Genomic DNA, 27,624 nt, shown 5'->3' with positions numbered 1-27,624 from the left:
TAGAGTAATAGTACCTTAAAGGTACATATTAATACCTTAAAGGTATATATTTGCACCTTTCTGGGAATGTACCTTTTTTTCTGACGGTGAGAAACTGCTTTAATTACAGGACACAGAGAGTTACAGGGGGTGTGGCTTTATTGCATCTTTCCTTGCAGCTGATTATTTTGTTTCAGTTTGGATTTGTGATCTCTAAACCAGAATATAACCTGCTCCAGAGCAGGTTAGCCGTGTAGTGTAAGTTACCATGGTGATGAACACTGCTAAAAACCAATCCAGCTTCTTGAGCCCAAAAAACAAGTTTGCTCAAACTAATCTCAAACTTACCTGGGTAGCAACTGAAACCAGCTTTGTGCAACAGGACACTGATTATTATAAATAAAACTAATTATTTTACGTCTTGTAAAAAGGGGCATACTATATGCCCTTTAAGCAAATTTGCAGCATGTGACTCTTTATTCAGATGGGTCAGATGTTCTCTCTTCCATGGAAGCTCAAGATGCTCTTTGAATCATCAAAAAAGAACATGGAGAACATGGTCATCAGGTTCCACACAAACTTGTGGCAAACTTGTGGAAAAAAAACACTATAGGGAATGTTTCATTTCAACTTTCACTTCATTTCTTATGCTGATAATATAATTTGTAATGACAAGTTAGAAAATTAAATGGGAAAGAAATGGGAAATATAAACATTTTCACTAAAAGTCTCACACTTTTAGACCACTTACTTGTATAAGACTCTTTTGAAGTTATCATTATGTTTTTTAGAATGTAAAGTAAAAAATAAAATAAAAAGATTATAAAAAAAAGAAAACAAGCAGCAAAAATTATGCTGAAATTGCCACATAATTTAATAGAACCGTGATTAACTGAATACGCATCAGCTCATGAGTCAGTCAACTAAGAACTTTATGATAAGAGTTTATGATAATTCGAAAAAAGTTATGAATTCTGTAGAACAGTTTCATACTAAAAAAGGGGAAGCTAAAATAAGACTTACTGCACTCTCACTTCATTATTGATGGGCACAAGTTAAACATTATTATGTTAAAGTTATTAATGTATAAAGCTACATAAAACAATAAGCCATTACTACATTTCTCCAAAAAGTGTAAACACTGTACCTCTATTAAACATTTCTGTTTGTTTGAGGAGTATTGTCCAACCAATGGTATGAGTTTGGGGCGGGACTGTCATTTTGCTGATAGCAGATAAGGGAGTGTTTGAAAAAAGTTATTATTTGTACAATTTCACACTTCAGCTTTATCCTACAGCAAGCAATAAAGAATTGTTTGAAAAAGTGTCTGTCAAATAAGGCAGCCCGTTAGCACAACTCTGTGGCCATTCTAAGTACTTCAACTGGATGGAATAAAACCTCAGATTTCATAGAAATTTGGAAAAGACACAAGCCTTACAAGTCATTGGCTGTTTATTAGTCTAACTAGCATGCACGCTTTCTCTTGAAAATATAACTTTCATAAACAGTTCTGACATGAATTCATCAAACAGTATAGCTTCACTGCCACAAGAACAGCAACCAGCTTTCTTAAGCATCCATGCATAAATAATAATACATTTAAATATGTAAATTATATGCAATTATATTACAAAATAAATTACATTTTTTTGAAGGAATAATTATTGCAACATTTCAGTCATTAATTTGCTTAATTTCTGTTCTAATATTGTAGAACAGGGGCTATTGATATATGCAAAACTCATTTTATCAAACAATAACAATCCTATTAAGTGAAATGGGGGTCATGAATTTTTAGTGAAATTATGATAAACAGTACAGCTTCTATTAAACCGGTCTGCACCTTTGAGACAGTATATCTACAAAGAGTACATGCTATACATGGATGAATCAGGAACTGGGGGTAGAGTGAGGACAATAGGGAGTGTCTACCGGCACTTTGGGGGGGGGGGGGGGGGGGGGGGGGGGTTGGAAGAGAGCTACTGTGATGTAGATGTAATGGCCCAGGGGTGAAAAGGCACTGCTGTGTAAACTAATGTCAGTGCGGATCATCGCTGTGTGTGCGTCTCATCTGCTCAGCCTGTCTCACAGCCTTCTCCAGCTCCCCATGGGATAGCAGCCTACAGTGTTTCAGGGCAGAGAGCAGCTGGGCCCGAGAGTTACTGATAAACGAGTGGGACAGGAAATAGGGAAGACCACCTCCATTCTTAAGGAAGTAAAGTGGGACTCGAACCATACCCAATACCTGGGGACCCACAAGAAAGTTGCATAATAAGAGTTTGCAAGTACATTTACACACGTGAAAATAATAGACAGAGCTTTCACCTCTAGACCATGGTCTGTGGCTGTGGTTACAGCTGCTCTCTCTATCTCTTTCAGTTCTGACTCTGTCATCTTCTTGATGTAGAAGTGAGTGATGAGCTGAGGGCAGGATGGAGAAAGGCAGGAGGATACGTGATCGTCCACGCCCACAGGGACAGCTACTCCCACCTCCTCGTGAAGCTCTCTGCTAAGCCCCGCCTCCAGAGTCTCCTTAGACGGGTTCACCAATCTAGATAAACAAAGACTCTCCGTGAATAATTACAGTGCATTTATAAGCAATTTAAAACAACTAATTTAAAGTTTTATTTATTTATTCGTGCAGAAAGATGAACTCAACTCACCCTCCAGGGAAACCAAGCAAGCCATCAAAACGCATCTGCATCTGAATAACAGTAGCTAATCTGAACTCAGGTTCATTGACACATTATTTTTTAACTTCCTGTGCACCTGTCGCAATCGCACTCTTCAAATAAATGTGCAGGTCACAGTAATCAATGTTCCTTACCAGTACAATATGTTTGATTGGGGTTTTCCCGAAGAGTTCGGCACTAGAGTCTCCGTACAGCATAATGTGACACGCATGTCTGAAGCCCTCCCGTGTCAACGCATCTTCTCTCGCGATCTGTTCCGCTTCCGCCATTACGGGACGAGTGATAAACAAATAAATCAGTCAACTTAGATTTAATGATTGACAAGTATCTGACTACTGCGAGCAACAACGTGCCACTATAATAACCTGACATTGACCATTTCAAAATACTAGTCCACTGAAGTTACCGTGCTAATAAAACTGTGCACATTTTTTTATTTACCACATCTTTCAAAAATATAAAATAAATTAAGAAAAAAGTCTAAAACCTTTTTAAATTGTTCAAAAGACACCCCAAACTATTTCAGTTATTCGAAAGAAGCAACAATAATTGTATTAACTTTATTTGTATAGCGCTTTTAACAATGCCTATGGTGTCAAACTGGGGCCACAGCCCTGTAGAGTTTAGCTCCAACTCTGTTCCAACACACATTCCTCTAATTTTCAAATAACTTGATTAGCTGGTTCAGGTGTGTTAAATTAGGGTTTAAGCTAAACTCTGCAGGGCTGTGGCCCTCCAGGAACTGAGTTTGACACTATGTTTGACAGAAAAAATAATGCAACAGAATTTTATTGGGCTGTACAGTCGCTCTGGAGAAAACGGTGATGGCATCAGCTTATTTCAATTGTCATATAGCGACAATATCAGATCAGTAATTTAGTTGATATAGTTAATTTAGTTTAGTAATTAATATTATTTGAATAGCTGAAATTTTAGTGTCCCCAACTGAGCAAGCCAAGCCAAAGCCAACAACCCATTTTCTCTCCTAATCGTTCTAAGGTTGGATTTGGACACAATCATTTATTTTTGTATAGGCCTAGACCTATACAACAAATGAAAACGAATGTTTCTTAATAATAGGCTATACTTATATAGTTTTATTATAATATTGCATAATATTAATAAGTATGAACTAGGTTTCAGAAGATATGAATTCAGTTTTTAGTAAAATGTATGTCTGTTGTCCTATAGATGGCAGTAGTAACTAAATTGTGGTCCTTAAGAGAAAAAGAAAGCACAGTTCATGCTGAGAGAACAAAGAAGCCAGAGGAGAAAGATAAAGTGAATAATATACAGTGCTTCCCCTTCTCTCGTGTCACTCTGAATATATGCCACCTGTGCATGATAGCACTATAACCTCTTATATCTAAAACCAGCGTGGATTCAAAAGCAAAGCTCATTCATCTGCTAGTTCCTACGCATGCACTGACTCTTGTCTCATATTGCCCACAGTTTGAAAAGAACCAGTGAATTGCTGCGGCCCTCACATAACATTTCCATGTATCCAGAAAAGGGCTTTTGTGACAAAAACAAATGTACACTAATTCCATGCCATACAGCAATTGAAAGAATTCTTCAGCAGCCTTACAGGGCTTTACTGGTAAACCATGATGCCACTAGCTCTCTGACTACCTACCCATGGACTATCTCTCTGACCTGATCACCACTGCGGGGCGATGACTGGAGGAAATATTTAGCTTCACAACCACTCCATTCTTCATTTTCAAAAAAAATTGTCTTTAAATCGTTGGTCGGACAGTGGAACATACAAACATGTCTTAAATATAAGCAAAGCTAAGATTCACTAACTACAAGGCTAGGGATGAGAACTGTGGGTATATATTGTTGTGTATATTGTTGCACCATTGGATACGGCTAATGTGGGTTTTCTGAGTCACCCATGTGGATGTTTTCATCAATCCCTGGGATTTGAATGGTTAAGAGACCCTTTACTTGGCAATATATGGGAGACTGACTGAATTAACCCACATCCACTTCCCATTCCAATCTGTCAAGATTTGTATTGTCCCATGGTAGGAGACCATAAATGAATGTAGAGAAGTGCATGTGTATTTAAACGGGGCTGAGAATTTTAATTGTCAGTTATATGTACTATTTAAATACTAAATACGACAGCGGAAGCTTATGCGGGGAATGTTGAGACAATGAGACAGATGGAGAGATAAAGTGAGGTTATGAGGGTGTGCACATGATCACCATTCACCGTTTTATCATTTTAATCACTGTAAATGTATAGCAGTTAAACATTATAAAGTGATAAGCCAGAAAGGAAGAGCATTACATTGACTTCACTGATTGTTTTTGACCAATTTTCAATAATTACATTATATTAAAATACAATATTCTATCATTACTTTAATAATAATAATGAGACAAATTAAGAATATTGTTCCAGCAAATTAATATAGTTCATTAGCCTTATATGGGCTGTTTACATTGTCATGCAACAGAGCAACAAAAATGCATTACACTGGTGTGTGTGTGTGTTTGTGTGTGTGTGTGTGTGTGTGTGTGTGTGTGTGTGTGTGTGTGTGTGTGTGTGTGTGTGTATGTGTGTGTGTGTGTGTGTGTGTGTGTGTGTGTGTTTTACAATGGCTTTAAATGCAGTTCAGAATTTAGAGGTGAATATATCCATTTTATAAAATGTAACTGAAACATTGAGCATCTGCACATAGACGTGTATCAGGCACCTAGGACTGTTTAAGTCAGCGTTGACTCAAGGCCTTGTTAACTCTATCCGTCCTCTCTGAGCTTACCGTGTGGCAGGGGATTGCGCCAGAATGGCTGGGCTATTCTTGAGCCTGAGCGCTTTCTAAGTTTAAAAGGTTTATGTGAGCTGCTGGCTATTGTTCTGGTGAAGGCGTCAGGGATTGTTACAGGGGATCTTGGGGGGGGGGGGAGATATACTGCTGTCAAAATCCAGACTAAAATAGACAGACAGCTGTGGGTGCTCATATCTAGGCTATGTGTTTGAGTGTGTGTGTGAGAATGATGGTGGTGCAATGGAGACCTAACACAATGCAGACGGGCCGTGCGTTAGAGCTGGATGGGGGAGAATGTCACAGGTCGTATCCATGCACTGAGTCACTTGCTAAAATCCTGATTAGTTTACATTACTGCCGTTATGTGGGGATGGGCTTGCTGGTAATCCTGAGATTAGGACATCTAGGGTTTCCCAAACTCTTTCTCTTCATTCTCGCTCTCAATCTCACACACACAGGTGCGGGGAATAGCTGTGTGCCAGGGTCTTAGAACACTGTCAGAGGCAGATCAGCAGGAAAAATTAATGTAGATTCCAGTATAGTGGGGGAGCTGAACACTGCTCAGCTGGGATGTGGTTCATATGTCTGCGCCTAGTGGATAGATCACACATAGGATTTAAAAGACCAGGAGATCCTGTATGTTTTGATTGGCAAGAGGAAAATATTCATTAAGAGGCAGTTTATGTGTATTGTCTTTGCCTCCATTGAGTGTTGGTATACAGAATGTGACCTCCCCCCTTCCACCTCAGAACTTTTAGCCTCTGTAGAGAGGATTGTGCCACTGTATGAGAACTGATAATCTGTAACAACTGCTCACCATGTGTAGAACTTCAAACCCTGGTTCCTGGAAGCTTTGTTCAGATGTGCCATTTTGATTGCTCTTTTAAACAATGCTTCATTCATTTTCTTTACTAAATGAATAAATGTAAAAATATCAAATAAAAGTACTAACTACAACAAAATTTGTATTAGTGATAGTTTAAAAAAAATCAGAGTACCGCCACATTGCAGTTTAATTACTGTAGCCTAATAAAATCAAACTCACACTCAAAGTTGAAAAGGTCGAAACTCTGGTGTGTTGAGGAAAGTCTGATTCATTCTAGTGAATCAGTTCATCTTAAACGCTTCTCTATGTCATTGTAAAGTTGAAAAGTCTGATTCATTAATATAAATTAATATTTCTAAACGGTTGTCACTGTTCTATTTTTAATAGCGTTGGAAAGTCTGATTAATTCTATTAAATCAGTTAATTGAAAAACCACTCTTTCTGTCCAGTGTGTAATTAGACTCTAATGGTAAATCGGTTCACACGAATGAACAGAGTACAAAGCGATTCACAGAAGTTTTTGCAAATGTATGCTTTTCGAGTTATGTTATAGGATGTTTTTGTAGTAGTTTTTGTATAAATTGGTCTGTTCAAGTTACTGCCACCCTAAATTTTCATGAAGTTAAAAGCACTCATTGTTTTGCTGTAAGCAAAAACAAAAACAAAAATATATATATAGCTGATTGAAATTATAAATCATTGAATAATTGCATATCATGTATTCATAAAAACACACTGCCCACTTAAGCAACTTCAGTATATTTAGCTTTTGTACATAGCTTTGAGTAGCGTCATTTTTAAATTGCAACATAATTTCTGATGACACTACAAAAGTATAATATAAAAATAATGCTTAGCCTCCTTATAAACTGTTTAACAACACTTTCGACAAACATAAATCTGTGTACTTCTTTCAGTATTTATAGGGTTGAGATGTGTAGACGCTTTCAGTGTTTAATCACTGGCTGATCACTCAGCAATTTCTAAGGGAAACAAAGCAGAGCACCGCCTCTTTAACCACAAACCCATGCCAGACAGCATGGCTATCTCTGCACGGAATGCTGGCTATTGGGAACAGGAGTTGTATTCTCTTCTATTTTCGGACTACATAGTGGGCTCTGGATTCTGCTAGAGGACACTCAGCTCAGCTTTACCCCTCAAGGTCGACAGCTTCTGAGGCGCCTATTTGCTAAGGAGGATCTGATTGTATCAGTAACGGAATATGAACGTTACACAGACCTTGTGTAATATATTGAACTAGTCTGTCAAATGAGGAAAAGTTAGATACCCTTCTACAGTCCAATAAATTGACTGCCCCAAGTTGTGACAAATTATAAATAAATAATATATATATATATATATATATATATATATATATATATATATATATATATATATATATATATATATATATATATACAAATCATTGTCTCAGAAGTTAAAGGAAGCCCTAAGTTATTGGCACACACCAATCCCATTCCTTTAAATACCATATTTCATATCCGTCACCGTCATAACAAAGTTTAAGCCAGCTCTGGTCAAATCCCCTGATAGTTCGCTGAATTGCCTGAGGTAGCCCATGTTGTATTCAATCTGGTATGCTGTAAATGTGTAAGTAATAATATTATAAATATATATTAAGTAATAAAATATAAACAAAATGTCCTTTTGTAATAAACTAGCTATAAGAAATAGAAGCAAATATAGGGTTTTGTACTACGTTTTTGTTACCCGTCTTTAAAAACCCTCATACATATACAATTATATTTCCTAATGTTTCCTACAAAACCAGTATTATAAAAACAACATAAATATATTCTAACTGTTTTGTCAATTTACCGTCCGATACAATTTATCGAGCACTGTTGCTTAGCACAGGTAAATGCGACGTCAGCAAGCGTGCGCACTAATTTATAATCTAACTTTTGTGTTTATTGAAATATTGTTTGAAAATGCCGCTGTATGTACAAAAAAATACCAACATCCCCTCCCCAATCTTTTGTTTTCACTCTCATAAGGGGTTCAGTAAGTTCTAATTGGGTCTCTAAAGAAGTAGGCTACTTTTACCCCCCTTTTTTCTGTGACCACTTTTTCCCCCATTACAACATCATTTAAGTCTGTAAAGAAATAGAGAGAGGTCATGCATTTAACCTCTGGACAGCAGCGCATAAATCACAAGCAACAACAATGTCGTTTTAAAAATAACTCCTTACAGTACGGTTCGTCAAACCTGTTTGCCTTTTGTGATCGCGCAGGGACGGACCGCACGGCCACGCAGCCAATGAGGAACTGAACACACACGGACACATGGGGATATCTGACACATCTCCCCAACTCTGACCTTGAGGGAAACAATAAAAGAGGACCAGGCCACTTCTTCCGAGGCCAACCCGTTTAGACGTTGCCGAGGTTAGTACTCAAATGCATGTGCTTTCCACAGTTTGGATAGTGCACCGTGTATTTAGGTTTTGAAGAATTCAAATAGTTTTTTTGTACACAAATACTCACCAAGATTGTGGATTAGAGTTTTTTTCCTCAACACATGCCTATGAGAAGCAAAACAAAAAGGAGAACATCTTTTGTCTAACAAAGTTTCAACGACGTTACAGGTGTTTGAGTGCAGGTCCGGGACCGGAAGCATTAATCATGTCCCGCTTTATGGAATTGAGGGAATTTGGAGATGCGGCCACATTCCTGCGTAAAACCAACCTGGAAAAACTCGCTGCGCAGTCCCATGCGTTTGATGGTACTGTCAGAAGTCCTGTTTTTTTATTTTTTTTTATTATAGGTTCACAAGCCTTTCAAACTATTCAAATCATTCATTTTAAATCCTATCCAATTCTGAACGAGTTACACATTAAGATGAGCATGTAACGTGCATGTGAAAACGCATAACTATCTCGACATAACATGCTATTTTGTTTATATGTTACAAGTACAGCAATACACTATAAATTTATATTGTAGGATAAATGGTATATATGAATGTAATAATAATATGTTTAATTGGTGTATCATAATGCATAAGATGAAATCTACCAGTTTGTTAGGTTATGGTTATCTGGCAGTTCAATTCAGAGGTGACAAATACTCCTGTGTGCAGGGAAAAAACGTGTTTGGATTCCGGATGAGAAAGCAGCCTACATTGAGGTGGAGATCAAAGATACTGATGGAGACAAAGTCATGGTGGAGACCAAAGATGGAATGGTCAGTGAAGCTTAAACTGTCCTTGTTCTTTTTCTATGACCACACCAAAAAACAAAAAAAAATTAACAACTATATTTGTTAAAATTTTAGATTTTTCTTACTTCATTGGCAAATATTTATTCTTGTTTTAAGTAAAAAGCTTATGCTTAAAAACAGATAAGGAAAAATACATTTAAGCATTTGTTTTAGGTATTTTACTAGTGCATTTATAGCAAGTATTTGTATTGTATTGTATTTAAAGCAAGGGACTCCATACATTCCTCAGTAGAAAATAAAATATAGCACACGGTGGTGATTAAACTCTTTAATTTAATATTGGCAGATGTTAACAGTGAAAGAGGATGACATTCAGCAGATGAATCCCCCGAAGTTTGACATGATTGAAGACATGGCCATGCTTACGCACCTCAATGAGGCCTCTGTTCTTTTCAACCTCTGTCGGCGCTACAGTTTCTGGATGATCTATGTGAGACACGACTTTATCCTTTACTGTTAAACAGCTGTCTGTATCTAAAAGAGTTTCTTTAATGTTCTTCACAACTTCTGGATCATTAGGGTTTTCGATCTTCATGTGTGTTCTTTTCTGTCTGTCCACAGACATATTCAGGGCTGTTTTGTGTGACCGTTAACCCCTATAAATGGCTTCCTGTCTATTCTAATGAAGTGGTTGCAGCGTATAAGGGAAAGCGTCGCTCAGATGTTCCACCTCACATCTATTCCATAGCAGACAATGCCTATAATGACATGCTAAAAAGTATGATCTGAAACACATTTCACTTTTTATCTCTATTTAACACAGACCTTTTTGATTTGTCTTGTTTCTTAATAGCACTTTGGTCAAGCACTTAGTCTTTACCCTGTAAACTTTTTTTCTTGTAGATCGTGAAAACCAGTCAATGCTTATCACGTAAGTAACCTTCCACCATTAAACATTGTGTTCTACAACTATTAGGTCAGAATGATCTGAAATCCTTTTCGCTCATTATTTAATCATGAAGCGGTATAAAAATGGGTTTTTTATCATTTTGAAGAGTTTTCTTTTTTCTTTTTCAATCTTTCTTCTTGAATTTAATATTGTTTCATGTATATTTCACATAAATTTTGTCCATGCCTAGCGGAGAATCCGGTGCTGGCAAAACTGTCAACACGAAACGTGTAATTCAGTATTTTGCCATTATAGCTGCTCTTGGCGAAGCAGGGGGCAAAAAAGGAGTAAGGGCAGAAACTTCACTTCTCTGCTTCTTTTTGTCATCACCCATCCTTATCCCTTGTCTCCCTACGAGTCTTACTTTTGTTCCTCTACATCTTGTTTTTTGGGGATTTTTAATAATGTCTAAATGTTTATCTATTCCTTTTGGATTCACAGACATCCTTTTAACCGATAAGGAGTGACCCTCAGAGTTTTGTTACCCAAGTTTTGTTTTCCCGTTCCAGTATGTTTTTATGAACCCTTTTTATACCACTCTTTACATTGCCCATTCCCCTTTTTGCAATGTCTCTCATTTTGTCTTTTGTTTTTAACATTATAAGCTCCTTTTTCACTGTCTTTTTTGGAAAACAACAACAACAACAACAACAAAACCAACAACAACCCTGATTTCATCTGTTTCCCCCTCAATCATGATGGATAATATTTCATTTCCATTAGTTTGTTCTGTCCCACTCATAGATATAATTTTAGCGTTCGATTATAAACTCACACATTTCTGTTTTCAACATTAAATAGGGAACATTAGAGGATCAGATTATTGAGGCCAACCCAGCTATGGAAGCTTTTGGCAATGCAAAAACCCTGAGGAATGACAACTCATCCCGCTTTGTAAGTAAACATCATTAGAAGACTACAACATCTCACTAACGTTCAATACTGTTCTCCGTTTTACTTTTTTTCCTCTCTTTAACACAGGGCAAATTCATACGAATCCATTTTGGTCCTACAGGGAAACTTGCATCTTCTGACATTGACATCTGTAAGCTTATTTGAAAAACAGTAATTTTAAAAGATTATTAATATTATTCCTGCAAATTCGGTTCCATTTCACATTCTCTTTTGTTTAGATCTTCTAGAAAAATCTAGAGTGATTTTTCAGCAAGGTGGAGAAAGAAGCTACCACATCTACTACCAGATCCTCTCGCACAGGAAACCAGAACTGCAAGGTATTCAGAGGAAACAGCATGGCTACTATTTTATCTGAAGAACTAAATGTATACCAAGTATATATGTTAATATGCCTGCAGTATTTCATCCTCAGTGCACTGTGTGACTTAAAAACCAAACCTCTTTCATGTGTTAAACAGACATGCTGCTGGTGTCATCAAATCCCTTTGACTACCACTTCTGCTCGCAGGGAGTTATAACTGTGGACCACATGGACGATGGAGATGAGCTGCTTGCAACTGATGTAAGCACTGCTTGTATGATTTAGATCACTGTAAAGAGATACTTAGAAGCTAATTATTCCACATAAACACTGAATGATCACTCACGTATAATGCAACTTGCTTACCTTCCTCTTTAGCATGCCATGGACACTCTTGGTTTCACTCCTGAGGAGAAGTATGGCTGCTACAAGATAGTTGGTGCCATCATGCACTTTGGCAACATGAAGTTCAAAGTGCGACAGAGAGAGGAGCAAGCAGAGGCAGATGGCACTGAAAGTAAATAAGGATTCTGTCATAAGCATGGCCAACATCTTCGGTCAGAGTCTTGGTTTGACTAGGCGTTGTGATTTTGTTACTCAGGTGCAGACAAAGCCTCCTATCTCATGGGGATCAGTTCAGCTGACCTCATAAAGGGACTGCTTCACCCTAGAGTGAAAGTAGGCAATGAGTACATTGTCAAAGGACAGACCGTTGAACAGGTCAGTTTGGTCAGTAAATGATGAATTAGTATCCCTACTATATCATTTCACCTAGCAGTGAGAGTATTTGTGCTTTTGTGTCTTGACAGGTGACCTATGCGGTTGGTGCTTTGGCCAAAGCCACGTATGACCGCATGTTTAAATGGCTGGTGAGCAGAATCAACAAAACCCTGTACACGGCCCTCCCTCGTCAGTTCTTCATAGGAGTGTTGGACATAGCAGGCTTTGAGATCTTTGAGGTAAGTCAGTCAGTCATTGTCGGAATTGCTTTTATATTTTGCTTTGTATCACTCCTTGCCACCGTCTACACATCAGATGTGGTACAGGATACAAAATTAGGGCTAGGTAAAAATATATATTTTCTCCATTAATTGTCATTTGATTGTCATGATTTAGATTCTTAAATGCTCAAGACTGATTTTCAGTGTTTCATTTACACTTATGAACCGGTTCTTGGTAGTGAATAAAAAATATGTATTGCAAGCGATGTAGTCCAATTCACAAACCAATTACTGTTTTGAGTCAGTCTTTGTAATAAATCATTTAAAAACACTTATAAACTCAATCTGATGAATCATCCACCGAATAAACTCTGAATCTATCAGAGTGGTTAATGAATCAACATTACGTTATTATCACTTACAGTAATGGATTATTTTAATAAATGTAACAGAATATCAGATAATAAATATATTTAACAGGAGCTTATCATTTTATAATCATTTAAATAAGACAATTTCTGCACTTAATTTTCTCAAGTTTACTTTAAAAACCTCTTTAGTTGTGTTAAATCACACTTGAAGTCCATAGTTTGAGCCGAGTTGAGTTTGTTAATTTACTAAACATTTTTTTTTCCACAATGTACTAATTTAGAAAGTTACTTGTATAATTTACATCAATAGATAAGAGAACATTTTGGTTACACTTAATTTCGATAGTCCATTTTAGACATTATACTAACTACAAGTTACTTTGCAACCACACTCACCTAAAGGATTGTTAGGAACACCTGTTCAATTTCTAATTAATGCCATTATCTAATCAACCAACCACATGGCACAATTTGTATGAGCTCACCAAAATTGGACAGATGAAGACTGGAAAAATGTTGCCTGGTCTGATGAGTCTCGATTTCTGTTGAGACATTCAGATGGTAGAGTCAGAATTTGGCGTAAACAGAATGAGAACATGGATCCATCATGCCTTGTTACCACTTTGCAGGCTGGTGGTGGTGGTGTAATGGTGTGGGGAATGTTTTCTTGGCACACTTTAGGCCCCTTAGTGCCAATTGGGCATCATTTAAATGCCACGGCCTACCTGAGCATTGTTTCTGACCATGTCCATCCCTTTATGACCACCATCTACCCATCGTCTGATGGCTACTTCCAGCAGGATAATGCACCATGTCACAAAGCTCGAATCATTTCAAATGACATGACAATGAGTTCACTGTACTAAAATGCCCCCCACAGTCACCAGATCTCAACCCAATAGAGCATCTTTGTGAAGTGGTGGAATGGGAGCTCCGTGCCCTGGATGTGCATCCCACAAATCTCCATCAACTGCAAGATGCGATCCTATCAATATGGGCCAACATTTGGACTGCATTTATATAGCGCTTTTATCCAAAAAAAAACATTTACATTTTTGCCTCAAATTCACCCATTCATACACTGACGGCGATGTCAGCCATGTAAGGCACCATCCAGCTCGTCGGGAGCAGCTGGGGTTAGGTGTCTTGCTCATGGACACCTCGACACTTGGTCAGGTGGAACCAGGGATTGAACCACCAACCTTCTGGTTTGTAGAATCCCTACATGAACCACTGAGCCACTGCCGCCCCAACATTTCTAAAGAATGCTTTCAGCACCTTGTTGAATCAATGCCACGTAGAATTAAGGCAGTTCTGAAGGCAAAAGGGGGTCAAACAAAGTATTAGTATGGTGCTCCTAATAATCCTTTAGGTGAGTGTACATTACAACTAACCCTTAAGAGTATTAGTAAACTGTTAGAGTTAGAGTTAGTAGAATAAGTTGAAATGTACTTGAAAAGTTACTTATAGTCAGTAGAATGTCTGCTGGAAACTATCAAAATAAAGTGTAGCTAAAATTTCCTTTATATACTATAAGCAAAATGGACATTGCAACTGAAAAACACCAAAATTAATTGAAAATTAATCACATTGAATGAGGAAGTATACATTATTCAGTACTTATATTCTACTTTATTTTAAAAACTCTTTCTCTTCCTTTTCCCTGAACAGTTCAACAACTTTGAGCAAATGTGCATCAACTTCACCAATGAGAAACTGCAACAGTTTTTCAACCATCACATGTTCATCCTAGAGCAGGAGGAGTACAAGACAGAGGGCATAGAGTGGACTTTCATAGACTTTGGATTAGACCTGCAAGCCTGCATTGACCTCATTGAAAAGGTTGATATAGAATTACACACAGCACCGTGAAAGCATGTGTATGTCTGTATAAGATAACTATACTAAGCAACTCTAGCTGTTACATCCTTCTTGTGTTGTTTGCAGCCGATGGGTATACTGTCTATTCTGGAGGAGGAGTGCATGTTTCCTAAAGCCACAGAGATCAGCTTCAAAGCTAAACTCTACGACAATCACTTTGGCAAGTCTCCCAACTTCCTGAAACCAAGGCCAGACAAAAAACGCAAATATGACACTCACTTTGAGCTGGTGCACTACGCTGGAGTGGTGAGTGAAAATAACATCATGTTCACATACATATTTACCATAGCTTACAATAATAGACTCTTTATAAGCCGCATAACTGGAGCCATTGGAATTTGTTAAGCAATTTACAGTATGCAATGCCGCCAGAGAATGGCACCATTTAAGTAACAGGGATAGTCTGGAGCAAGCTGAGGTTAAGTGCCTTGCTTAATGGCACAATGGTGATAGCTCAAGGGTGGCAAAGGATAAATCACTTGATCACTATAATTCACTTAACATATAATATCAACTCACATACATGTATGTTGTCAGGTGCCGTACAACATCAATGGATGGTTGGACAAAAACAGAGACCCTCTAAATGAAACTGTGGTGGTAATCTTCCAGAGATCGTCCAACAAGTTAATGGCAAGCCTCTTCGAGAACTTCATCAGCTTAGATTCAGGTGTATATTAATAAAAATGATATTAAAAAGATAATTCCACGTGGCCAGAGTGTACTGAGGGGGTTTACATATATTGTTACAGGTTCAGAAGCAAAGCCAGGGGGCAGAGAGAAGAGGAAGAAAGGAGCATCATTCCAAACAGTGTCCCAGCTCCATAAGGTTGGTAAACGTGAGGAGATACGGAGAAGAGATTTTTTTATAGGTCTATTGTGTTATATCAAAATGCATGTGAAAAGACAACTTTCACTTCTTTAAAAATCAGCTAATTTTGAAACTAATTAGATATTGGAAATGGTTTTGGAAAGTGAGCCAGTTAAGACTTGCAGTGATGTTTAGGTATTCTGACCCATGAACATCACTTTAAGTCTGTGCTGGCTCATCTTTCACCAGCTGCAGATGCAAAGACGCAGGTAAGATCATCGGACCCAGGAGGTAGCGTAACTAGCATGAAGACTGTGAAATTATTTTTAATAGTTTTAATCTTAACATGTTGCATTATGGACTGCATGTTGAATTACCTTTTCTTCTATATCACTCTAGGAGAATCTAAACAAGTTGATGACTAATTTGAGAAGCACTCAGCCTCATTTTGTGCGCTGCATTATCCCCAATGAGACAAAGAACCCAGGTACAAAAAGTTCAGAGTAGAGGATAAAAAAATCGTTAAGCTACAAGATCTCTATAGGCCTACCGTAAACACACCATCAGTCTTTAGTTTCTGTTCTTGTATCTGATAGGGATGATGGAGCCGTTTCTGGTTCTTCACCAGCTTCGCTGCAATGGTGTTCTTGAAGGAATACGCATTTGCAGGAAGGGGTTTCCCAATCGGATTACCTATGCAGAGTTCAAACAGCGGTGAGTTGTTCTTCATAGGTCACACTTGTACTTAGGGGACGCTGGATAATGCTGGAATGACAGGAATATTATTTTAGTGAACTGTAATTAAAAGAAACTGCAACAAGCTTCTGGGGACCTATTTCTTTGATTTTCACTACTTTAATTGTACTTTCTTGTATTAAAAATGTAAAAGCTATTCTCAGGTCAATTCTGAATGGTGCACAACCCTAATATAAAGAAGAATAAAGATATTTAACTAAACCGTCATGATTTACCAGCTACCGTATCCTGAACCCTTTGGCCATCCCAGAGGACACATATGTGGACAGCAGGAAAGCTGTAGAAAAGTTGCTTGGCTCTCTGGATATCGACCACACACAGTACAAGTTTGGCCACAGCAAGGTACATGAATTTGTTCTCTCTCTTACTCCTATCATGCCCACTATTTTCAGTTACTTACAACTCATCCCAGGCTACATTGACCTGTGAATCTGTCTTTCTTCAGGTTTTTTTTAAGGCTGGACTTCTTGGGCAGCTGGAGGACATGAGAGACGAACGGCTGTCTGAGATCCTCACCTTGCTGCAGGCCTTCTGCAGGGGAAAACTCATGCGGATGGAGCGCAGAAGGATGATGAAAGAGAAGTATGTGCCATTTGGATGTCCAAACCATGACAATAGTCATAAAGCATTTAAATAGCCGAACGCAAATAGTTCTGCTGTTATTCACTGACTGAAGAAAGTGTCAGATTGCAGATATCGCTTCCTTGAGCCCTTTCTAAGCATGGCGATAAACTGTTGAGAGTGTGCGTACGCCTATGAGCCTGTAAATCTATGGGAGGAATGTCTGATGTGTATGCGGACTATGTTGTGGCGTGTGTCTGGCGTGTGTCTGTATGTTTTGTGTGTGTGGGTCACTACAGAAAAAGCCAGTTAAACCCCCCTCCACCCCAAATGGCATTTACAAAAGCAGGTGTGGAGGTGGGTCATATATCCCGCAAACAGTGCGCATACCAGTTGATGGTTCCTTACCAGAGTGCCCCCTCCCATCATTATTATAAATAACCTTCTTTTGTCCAGAATGGATATGGCTGAGAGCAGGGTGAAAACTGCTGAATTGCCCTCCCAGGTGACAAGAGACTAAGTCCTCTTGTTTCTTCAGAAGGGTTCAGCTTTAGATAATCAACAACCTCTGCCTGACCTTTGACTGTTCCTGATTGTGTTGCCACTTCAGCAATGCGGAATTGATTTACTCTTTAGGCATGCTCAGTATCACAGTGGGATTACTGATTTAGAACACACGAAACAATAGCGTGTGGCAGCTTGGCCCTATTTGGTGCTAGACATACTGAGCTAATTTAGAACAACAAGGGCAGGGAGTGTGAGGTGCAGGCTACAAAATGGATAAGGGTTCTTTTATCCTTATACATAAGGAGTTCTTGAGCCACTACCCCAGATAAACTCTCTGCACAGTTCTAAATACACTGGATTGATTTTAATAACTTTAAAATCTTGGTGCACATTTCAAGTACATTAATTGTACTATATATAACTATTAAGATGTACACTCACATGTACTTAGATGTAAGGAAATAGGCTATTATATTTTACTTCATGGTTAAACAAGATGACATGTTTGAGGTCAGTATATTATATATTGTGCCATTTAAAGGAAAAACTAAAAACTATGTTTTTAAACCAGATTTTTTATTTCTTTATCATGGATAGTCATATAGTGCATGTCACTGATCCACCATCTGATTATCTTCACTCAGGGAAGCTCTGATGGTGATTCAGTGGAACATCCGCGCCTTTTACGCAGTCAAGAACTGGCCATGGATGTGTCTGTTCTTCAAGATCAAACCTCTGCTGAGGAGCGCAGCTACAGAGAAGGAGCTGGTTACACTGAAGGAGGAGTTCCAGAAGCTAAAGGAGGCTCTTGAGAGGTCTGAGGTGAAGAGGAAGGAGTTTGAGGAGAGACAGATTTCTTTGGTGCAAGAAAAAAATGATCTATCCTTACAACTTCAAGCGGTGAGTGTAAGAGTGGATCATACAAATGAATCAGAATCACACAGTAAGCAATAATATTTCGAATTGCTTTTATGCATCATACACGAGTCAAAGGAAAGATGGAAAGAATACATTTTGACATTCTGACCTCAGGAGCAGGATAATCTGGCTGATGCTGAGGACCGCTGTAACCTGCTGATCAAGGCTAAGATCCAGATGGAGGGTAAAATGAAGGAGCTGATGGAGAGGCTGGAGGACGAAGAAGAGGTTAATGCCACCATCCTGGCCAAGAAACGCAAACTTGAGGATGAGTGTATTGAGCTGAAGAAAGACTTGGATGACCTGGAGATTACTCTGGCCAAGGTGGAGAAGGAAAAACATGCCACTGAGAACAAGGTAATACAGATATGTTCATGGATGGGTCAATGCTGTCTACGTTAGGTCCTCTAACGCACTGATTAACAACTTCTGGTTGAATCAGGTGAAAAACTTGGTGGAGGAAATGGCCGTATTGGATGAAACCATTCTGAAGCTGACTAAAGAGAAGAAAGCCCTCCAGGATGCTCATCAGCAGGCTCTGGAGGACCTACAGACTGAGGAGAACAAAGTAAACATGCTGTCCAAGGCCAAGATCAAACTTGAGCAGCAGGTGGATGATGTGAGTATAAAGTGAAAACCTATGACTCTGAAGAACTTCAAAGCCTGTAACAAACCAAAACTCCTTTTTCACAGCACAGTGAAAATAAAAAGCTTATTACACATTCTAACCTAGCACAATGGTTGAATAATACATTTCTTAGATTTCATTGTTTATTACTATTTGTTAACTGGAACAGTTAGAGGGCTCTTTGGAGCAAGAGAAGAAAGTGCGTATGGATCTGGAGCGAGTGAAGCGAAAGCTTGAAGGTGATCTGAAGCTTTCCATTGAGTCATCCATGGATTTGGAGAACAACAAACAGCAGCTAGAGGACAGACTAAAGAAGTGAGATTATATAAGCATTAAGCACTCATTGTAGTGTCAAATGAAAGTACTGTGTTATATTCTCTGATATTTTCTCTAAGGAAATCTGTACTTGGTCTTTTCTGCAGGAAGGACCTCGAAATGGTTCAGATAGGTGCAAAGATTGAAGAGGAGCAAGCCTTGGTTATTCAACTACAGAAGAAAATAAAAGAATTACAGGTAAAAGAATTTGGCTAATAAACAAACATTAGGTGTTTGCATAATGAGTTATTACTCTAACAGTATTATGGTAAACTGTTTACAGACACGTATAGAAGAGCTTGAGGAGGAACTTGAGGCTGAAAGAGCAGCTCGATTAAAGTCGGACAAGCAGCGCAGCGATGTGTCAAGGGAACTGGAAGAGCTGAGTGAACGTTTAGAGGAAGCAGGAGGTGCTACCACGGCCCAGATCGAGATGAACAAGAAGCGGGAGGCAGACTTTTTAAAGATGAGGAGAGATCTGGAAGAAGCCTCTCTGCATCATGAAACCACCATTGCCATGCTACGGAGAAAGCATGCGGACACTGTGGCTGAAATGGGGGAGCAACTGGACAACCTGCAGAGGGTCAAACAGAAGCTGGAAAAGGAAAAGGCAGAAACAAGAATGGAGTCTGAAGATCTGGCGTCTAACCTTGAACATCTCACCAGAGCCAAAGTAATGTTCTTAACATGGTTTCTGAGATTCTTAATGCCATTATGCTACTATCCATGGCGTTTATGGTTAAAACATACAGAGTAAACATGAATTGGGTTAAAAAATACTTTTTTTTCAAATGTATTTTTATTGTATATATGGTACCAAATGAACTGAGAATTAACAAAGAAAATTACGTTTGCAGGCAACAACAGAGAAAATGTGCAGGATGTATGAGGACCAGCTGAATGAGTCTAAATCTAAGGTGGAGGAACTCCAGAGACAGCTAATGGATGTCACCTCTCAAAAAGCACGGGCTCAGACAGAAAGTGGTCAGTGTCTTGCACCTTAAAACAGAATAAAGATCAGGAGCTGGAAATATATTATACATTATGATTGAAAACTCCTATAGAAATTATAGTTTACATTTTCTCTTAAAAACAAGTGCCAACACAGAGATCAAGTAATGTAAGAAGAAAGTAACTGGCGCTTGGTAAAGTACCAATGGATGTTCCCTCTTTTCACTCTTGCAAATATCAGCCGAGGTCAGTCGCAGACTGGAAGAGAGAGAGGTTCTGGTCATGCAACTCCAGCGAACAAAGAGTGCTCTCACCCAGACCACGGAGGAGTTGAAGAAACAGCTAGAGGAAGAATGCAAAGTGAGCCTGATTTTAGATACGCTGGATACATTGTGCAATAACTATTAGGGCTGTGCCAGTCAATTACATTTTTTAAACAATTAATCGCATATATCAATGTTTGCTGAAGTAGTTTGCTGTTTTCTTCTGGAAAGAAATGAACTCTTTAAGACTGGAGTAATGACTGCTGAAAAGGGGGAAAGTTTTATTTAATAAGTTTAATCTTATTAAAATAGAAAATAGTTATTTTAAACTAATAATATTTCACAATATTACTGTTTTTACTTTATTTGATCAAATAAATTCAGCTTTAGTGAGTATAAGAGATTTCTTTCAAAAAAGAAAACATAATCTGTATGACCCCAAATGTTTCAATGCTAGTGATTTATACATTCAATTTATTCAGCTCAAGTGAATCACATTTAATATTATATTGTGTTTGTGTCTTTGTGCCAGGCAAAGAACAGTTTAGCTCATGCAGTACAGTCTTCCAGGCATGATTGTGAGCTCTTGAGAGAGCAGTTTGAGGAAGAGCAGGAGGCCAAATCCGAGTTGCAGCGTGCTCTGTCTAAAGCCAATGCGGAGATTGCACAGTGGAGGACAAAGTATGAGACCGATGCTATTCAGAGGACCGATGAACTAGAGGATGCCAAGTAAGAGACCACTCCACCATCTGTTGATGTAACATGGGGTCTTGTTCATTTATCAAAAATAATTGCTGTTATATTTCATAAAGCTGATTTATCCATTATCAGGAAGAAGCTGGTTGCACGGCTCCAGAGTTCTGAGGAGGCAGTTGAAGCCTCCAATGCCAAATGTGCCTCGCTGGAGAAGACTAAGCACCGTCTGCAGACTGAAATTGAGGACTTGGCGGTAGACCTGGAACGCTCCAATGCTGTGGCTGTTGCTCTGGACAAAAAGCAACGCAATTTTGATAAGGTCAGGACATATTTAATTTAACCAGCTGTACAAATAGGCACTTTCTTTTTCTACTACCACATATTTGTATTTGTATTATTTCCAGGTGCTGTCTGAGTGGAGGCAGAAGTTTGAGGAGACACAGGCCGAGCTGGAAGGCTCTCAGAAAGAGTCCCGCAGTCTCAGCACAGAGCTCTTTAAACTCAAAAACTCCTATGAAGAAGCCCTTGACCAACTGGAGACAATCAAAAGAGAGAACAAGAATCTGCAGGGTACAAAGACTTTACATAGACTTTAGGAAATAACATATCTGTGAAATTGCATACATTTATAATAATCCAGAATGATTTTCAAAATGAGCCTAACCTATATATTTGTTTTTCAGAGGAAATCACTGACTTGACTGATCAGATTAGTCAAGGCAACAAGACTATACATGAGCTTGAACAGATGAAGAAGGTACTGGACCATGAGAAGAGTCACATTCAAGTAGCACTGGAGGAGGCTGAGGTGATGAATATTACCTGAGACACCACAATATGCTCACTGACACAATTATGAACTTGGGTGAAAAGCTAACCCTGTGTTGCTAACCCTGTGCGACTCAGGGGACTCTGGAGCACGAGGAGAGTAAAACCTTGCGCATCCAGCTGGAACTCACGCAGACCAGGACCGAGGTTGAAAAGAAACTTGCAGAGAGGGATGAAGAGATTGACAATCTCCGGTAAGAGACTCTTTTATATCTATAACAACACCAAAAATGACAACTAACTATTGAAATCATTATATAATTAAAACACATGCAACTATTTATCTATGCAGTCGAAACCATCAGCGTACTCTGGACTCCATGCAGACCACTCTGGATGCAGAAACCAGGGCCCGGAATGAGGCAATTAGGGTTAAGAAAAAAATGGAAGGAGATATGAATGAGATGGAGATCCACCTGAATCACGCAAACAGGCAGGCCGTAGAGTCTCAAAAAATGGTGCGCAACCTACAGCTTCAAATCAAGGTAAGAGGGGAGGGCTGGTGGTATCAGTATGCAGATTTGAAAAAAATAATCAGCTATCGGTATATACAAACTGAATAATCTTTAACTACAACTTGAGAATCAATTTTACAATGTTTTATCGGTATCCATTACTAATGTATAATTAATTGTGCTCAATTCCCTATATTTATATTTGGATTACCTCAAAGTTAATCTTTAAAGACACAAATCCATTTTCATACTGTAGATTATAATGTTACTTTTTGAAGTTTTATTTTTAATTTACACAAAATAGCATACATATATTATTATCAGACTTGACATAAGAAATAATTACCAGCTAATCTGTATTGGCTATCATTTTTATATCTAATCTGTATTACATGCATTAAAGGGAATTCAAAATGTTTAAATGTCAACTGCAATTGTTGTGTCTTCTAAGGAACTGCAATTAGAGTTAGATGAGTCTATACATCAGTGTGAGGACCTGAAGGAGCAAGTGGCAGTCACAGAAAGGAGAAACACTCTGCTAACTGCAGAGTTGGAGGAGTTGCGTGGACTGGTGGAACAAACAGACCGCATGCGTAAAGTCGCTGAGCACGAGCTTCTGGAGTCCAGCGAGAGAGTGAACCTGCTGCATGCTCAGGTATGATAAAGTGATGGAAACAAATGATCAATAATCAAACATCATGATCTAAACTCACAATCCACTGATCGTTACAGAACACGGTAGTGTTGAACCACAAGAAGAAGCTAGAGAGTGATCTGTCCATGCTGTCTGGGGAAGTGGATGATGCTCAGCAGGAGTGTCGCAATGCTGAAGAGAAGGCGAAGAAGGCCATAACTGATGTGAGCTCTTTCTGGAACAACAGTAGTGTGCTTTAGTGTCTGCCCTCATTTTCTGGTTCTGGAATTTTTTCCCCGTTCATTTTTCCTCATAGGGATTTCAGAAAAAGTCTTTAAAAAAAAGACAAAGGTACTTAAGAGCTTTAGTGACAGAACGAACTACAACCCCATGCGTGAAGCATTGCGAATAACATAATAGAACTAAGATAGTGAAATAGAAAACTATTCACCTTGTTTATTATCAATAGAAACAATATATTTTAAGTTAATTGCAAAATATTCATATATAGTATTTTGAGAGTATAGATAGATCAACTCTATTATGTAATTCATGGTGCTTCATGGCATTGGGCATTACCCATAGATTATTTTGGCGCGATTTGCTTGGCGCCATTCTCTGATTGGTGAAATTTTCTGCTCAGCATCATGGGTAATTTAGTTTTTCTGTAGTTTCTGCTTTTAAACTTATTTTTAAAATAAGTTGAAATGATGTAAACAGATGGCTTCAACAAAAGCATATACCACCAATTTACAACCTCAGACCTCACAACAGGTCTGTTTTTAAAGGTTTATAATTCATTGTTAAAAAGAAATGTATTACTTAAAATTAATTAGTAGAGAGTTGGAGAAAATGAATGGAGTCTACTTTCAAAACCCGATGGTTGTGCTCTATAAGGGTTAAAAAGTCCAAGCGCTCCTGTTAGGGGAGTAAACCACCTGGAAACTACCCAAAATGATTGAAAAACACCCTAGCAACCACCCACAAAACTCTAGCAATATGACAGTGAGTTTTGTATGGTAGAAAATTACAAAATCTTATATTATTCTTGTGATCACAACAATAACCCACAACACCAAAAAAATCCTTTTTTTAATATGTTAAATATTAAAATATGTAACCAAACATATCCATCATTAGGCAGCCATGATGGCGGAGGAGCTGAAAAAGGAGCAGGACACCAGCAGCCACTTGGAGAGGATGAAGAGGAACATGGAGCAGACCATCAAAGACCTGCAGATGCGTCTGGATGAGGCTGAGCAGATTGCTCTCAAGGGAGGAAAGAAACAGATTCAAAAAATGGAAATTCGGGTGAGCAGAAAAAAATGCCCCATGCAGCTTTGGTCCAGACATGAATATAACATATGTTATGTGTATATATCTGTATCTGTGGGAACATTTCAATCCCCAGGTGCGGGAGCTAGAGCGAGAGCTGGAGTGTGAGCAGAAGAAGAGTGGAGAGTTCCAAAAAGGATTACGAAAATATGAAAGGAGGATTAAGGAGCTCACTTACCAGGTATTACTCAAAGAGACACGTAACGCAACAGAAAAACAATGCGTCTCATTTCCAGTGCGACTAAAAGACTTTGTGTTCTCTGCGCAGACGGAGGAGGACAGGAAAACTCTCCTGAGGATGCAAGACCTGATTGACAAACTACAGGCAAAAGTAAAGAGCTTCAAGAGACAAGCTGAGGATGCAGTACGTATTTTCACGTTCCCATTCACTTGCAATATCAGCTTAGTAAGCTCATTCTTTCGATACATAAATAATAGGGTCCATATAGTACAGTGGTGGACAGTAACACAGGATTTTTACTTTGTTACTGTACTTAAGTACATTTTTATTGTGGGAAACTTTTACTTCACTGCATTCCAAAGCATAATTTCATACTTTTTACTCCACTACATTTCTTAAAAACACGTCGTTTTAAAATTGCCATCCGCTCCAAGAACGGGCTGATTTTTTTCAATTAACCTGTTTAATTGATTTGCATATTGCTCTGAATTATTCATTCGTGAATTAGACTGATTCGATTGCATCTTTCTCGAGTCAACAACTCACTTTTTCAAATGATCTGGTCAGAGCTAATCTCCAGCGAACAATTCTCTGAATTCACAATTCAGACTCTCCAGAATCCTCGGAGCTTGATTGTGAAAAAGCAATAGCACGAAACGTACTAATTAACTACAAATTTTAGGATTTATTATTGTAAATGAAAATCATATTTAGGTCATAACTGTCAGTTATTTGTGAACTAAATCTGCAGTAAAAAAGCGAGCTGTTCAGAGTACCGTCTGAATGGTTAGGTTTAAGTTAAAATATAACGTTAAAATAACGCAAATCAATGCCCGTATATCTTCCCCGCTGCTGTAACAGTTTCAGTTTATATAAAACCAGTATGTTTGCATAGCGTCTTTTTAAAATGTTTACACATTTTGCCAAATATGGGATGTTGGTTTTTATATTGTGTTTATATTTAGCAGCACATTTACACACATTTTGTTTTTCCTAATTTGTATGTACTATATGGCATGTTTTATTCTTTTCACAGTTCCCTTTTTACCTATAACACTTAATATATAATTAAAATAAAAAAGGAGTGCTTAATTATTTTTAAAATTATTTTATTAGTGTATCAGTACTTTTACTCAAGTACTTCTTTCACTGAAATGGGATACAAATATCATCATGTGACCTGTCAAACAATATGGCATTGTCCAATTTTAAAATATGACAGAGCACTGTATCTCGTTGTTGTATGGCAGGAGGAGCAGGTCAACTGCAATATGACTAGGTTCAAGAAGATCCAGCATGAGCTAGATGAAGCCGAGGAGAGGGCAGATATGGCCGAATCCCAGGTCAACAAGCTGCGTGTGCGTACCCGAGAGACTCATGTTGTCAAGGTAACATACAGTAAACTGATCTCAGATACTTGTATAGATTGATCACCCAAAAATTACAATTCTGTCAAAGAATTGCCACTTGAAAACTGGACCCCATTGGACAAAAAATAAATATATACAAATAAACCCCAGACATTTCAAAATATACTCTTTTGTGTTCCACAAAAGAGAGAAAGTCCTAAAAAGTCACCAGAAAATGAAAATGATGGAATTAAAATTTTGGGGTGAACTGACCCTTTACGAGAGAATAAACAAAAAAAGGAAACCGATGAAAGTGAATCATAACAATCATACCTTTTTGTTCACAGATTGTGGAGTGAAGACTTAAAGCAGATGATTTTTAGCGTTGTGTGGCTTGTGACACGTACCTTTCCTTTCTTTTTGCTCTATGTAAAATGCTGCAAGGCACAAAGGTTTTGGTTCTTTTTAGGTTCTTTTTTTCCCCCTGTTGCAATTGCAGCCTGCAAAGATAAAATGCTGAATTTCAGATATCAAACATTAGTCTTGAAAAGTTTAGCATTTGTTCATACATACTTCCTATAAGCAGCTCAAGCTGCAGAGCTCATAATTTGCAGTGTTTTGGAAAATCACAGTGTCATTACCATGGTCATTACACAGTCCAGCTGAAGAACAGCACAGACAGTTATGTTCCTGTACCCTCTTCTCAATTCTAACTGGACTGAGTTGACGGACACACAGGGTATTTGAAAAGCTATTGCTAGACATGATAAATAAACAGCACCTAAATGCAAATGTTTGAATGATCATGTCAAGTTGCACAGAAATTAATTCGGAATAAAAATGCTAAGAATGTGTTGCTCTTGTTTTTCTGGTCTAACTCAACCTGCATCGATCAAATAATATACCAAACCCAATTTCCACAAAGTAAGGTAATTGATCACTTTATATGTTTTGTTTCTAGGGATGCAAACTCACAAAGGGTGAATGTAGAGAGTCAGGGTTTGTCTTCTGGAAAATGTTAACCCTTGTGCATCAATTTAAAAACGTTAAACATAGGTCCATAGAGGAGCATTTTATATTGGGAGCTCAGACTTAAGTGGGGTTTTATTTTAAAGAAGACCATTGGCAGACTATTGTTGAAGTCAAAAAAGTTTAAAAAGTGAAACAAACTAAAAAAAAAAGTTATAGAGGTTTATGAAAATTAATGAAATATAAATAAATATATATAATCAGCTTTGACCGCAACTCTGGAAGACTTGGAGTTAAGCTTTTCTCTCAGACAAGAACAAAGAACGGCACTGAAGTCATTCTTAAAAAGGGAAGATGTGTTCGGAGTTTAGCCGACCGGATACGGCCAAAGTTTCTCAACTAGCTCTGCTTCACCTTCGTTGCTCTGGTTGGTTGTAGCGCTATCCAATTGTGTGCAGAGGGAGTTTGAAAGACAACCATTTATCTCTCCCCGGTCGGTGCTGAGAGGAACTATAATGCTAAACTATAATTAACTTAGCATATATATATATATATATGCTAACTTAATAATGCTGATTTCTCATAGGCTAGTTTTTAGCTGGTCTTGTTCCAGCTTACAAATGCCAAAAATTGTATGAAGTAAAA

The 27,624-nt window shown here is 38.2% G+C and overlaps 2 protein-coding genes across 3 annotated transcripts; one reads left to right on the top strand and one right to left on the bottom strand.

Moving 5' to 3' along the window:
• Positions 1-1,938: 1,938 nt before the first annotated feature.
• On the bottom strand, positions 1,939-3,071 carry zgc:103759 (U8 snoRNA-decapping enzyme). The gene is made up of 4 exons (XM_067447312.1): positions 2,807-3,071; positions 2,643-2,683; positions 2,305-2,530; positions 1,939-2,224 (listed from the first exon to the last, which is right to left on the bottom strand). The coding sequence occupies exons 1-4, from the start codon at positions 2,939-2,941 to the stop codon at positions 2,018-2,020; spliced, it is 609 nt and encodes a 202-aa protein (XP_067303413.1). The 5' UTR covers positions 2,942-3,071; the 3' UTR covers positions 1,939-2,017.
• Positions 3,072-8,600: 5,529 nt separating this feature from the next.
• myh7bb (myosin, heavy chain 7B, cardiac muscle, beta b) lies at positions 8,601-26,879 on the top strand. Of its 2 annotated transcripts, XM_067446472.1 has the most exons (43): positions 8,601-8,690; positions 8,891-9,027; positions 9,385-9,488; positions 9,811-9,954; positions 10,086-10,242; positions 10,368-10,395; positions 10,604-10,700; positions 11,215-11,307; positions 11,395-11,458; positions 11,547-11,645; positions 11,787-11,890; positions 12,008-12,146; positions 12,231-12,349; positions 12,439-12,588; positions 14,613-14,783; positions 14,889-15,068; positions 15,360-15,492; positions 15,575-15,651; positions 16,033-16,120; positions 16,230-16,347; positions 16,608-16,731; positions 16,835-16,971; positions 18,102-18,357; positions 18,490-18,732; positions 18,818-18,994; positions 19,173-19,318; positions 19,426-19,516; positions 19,602-19,991; positions 20,176-20,302; positions 20,511-20,629; positions 21,065-21,261; positions 21,364-21,547; positions 21,633-21,798; positions 21,912-22,036; positions 22,135-22,250; positions 22,349-22,541; positions 22,963-23,166; positions 23,244-23,369; positions 24,286-24,456; positions 24,557-24,661; positions 24,749-24,844; positions 25,912-26,049; positions 26,358-26,879. In XM_067446472.1, exons 2-43 carry the CDS (start codon positions 8,928-8,930, stop codon positions 26,367-26,369), a joined length of 5,808 nt encoding a protein of 1,935 aa, XP_067302573.1. In that variant the 5' UTR covers positions 8,601-8,690; positions 8,891-8,927; the 3' UTR covers positions 26,370-26,879. The 2 variants fall into 2 exon arrangements, with proteins under 2 accessions (XP_067302573.1, XP_067302572.1); XM_067446471.1 differs by lacking the exons at positions 8,601-8,690; positions 8,891-9,027; positions 9,385-9,488; positions 9,811-9,954; positions 10,604-10,700 and having other exon boundaries at positions 10,151-10,242; positions 26,358-26,878.
• The last annotated feature ends 745 nt before the right edge of the window (positions 26,880-27,624 follow it).

This window comes from Pseudorasbora parva, chromosome 6 (assembly GCF_024679245.1).
Source record: "Pseudorasbora parva isolate DD20220531a chromosome 6, ASM2467924v1, whole genome shotgun sequence".
In the NCBI taxonomy this organism is placed as follows: Eukaryota; Metazoa; Chordata; class Actinopteri; order Cypriniformes; family Gobionidae; genus Pseudorasbora; species Pseudorasbora parva.
This window is presented reverse-complemented; position numbering and strand designations above follow the sequence as displayed.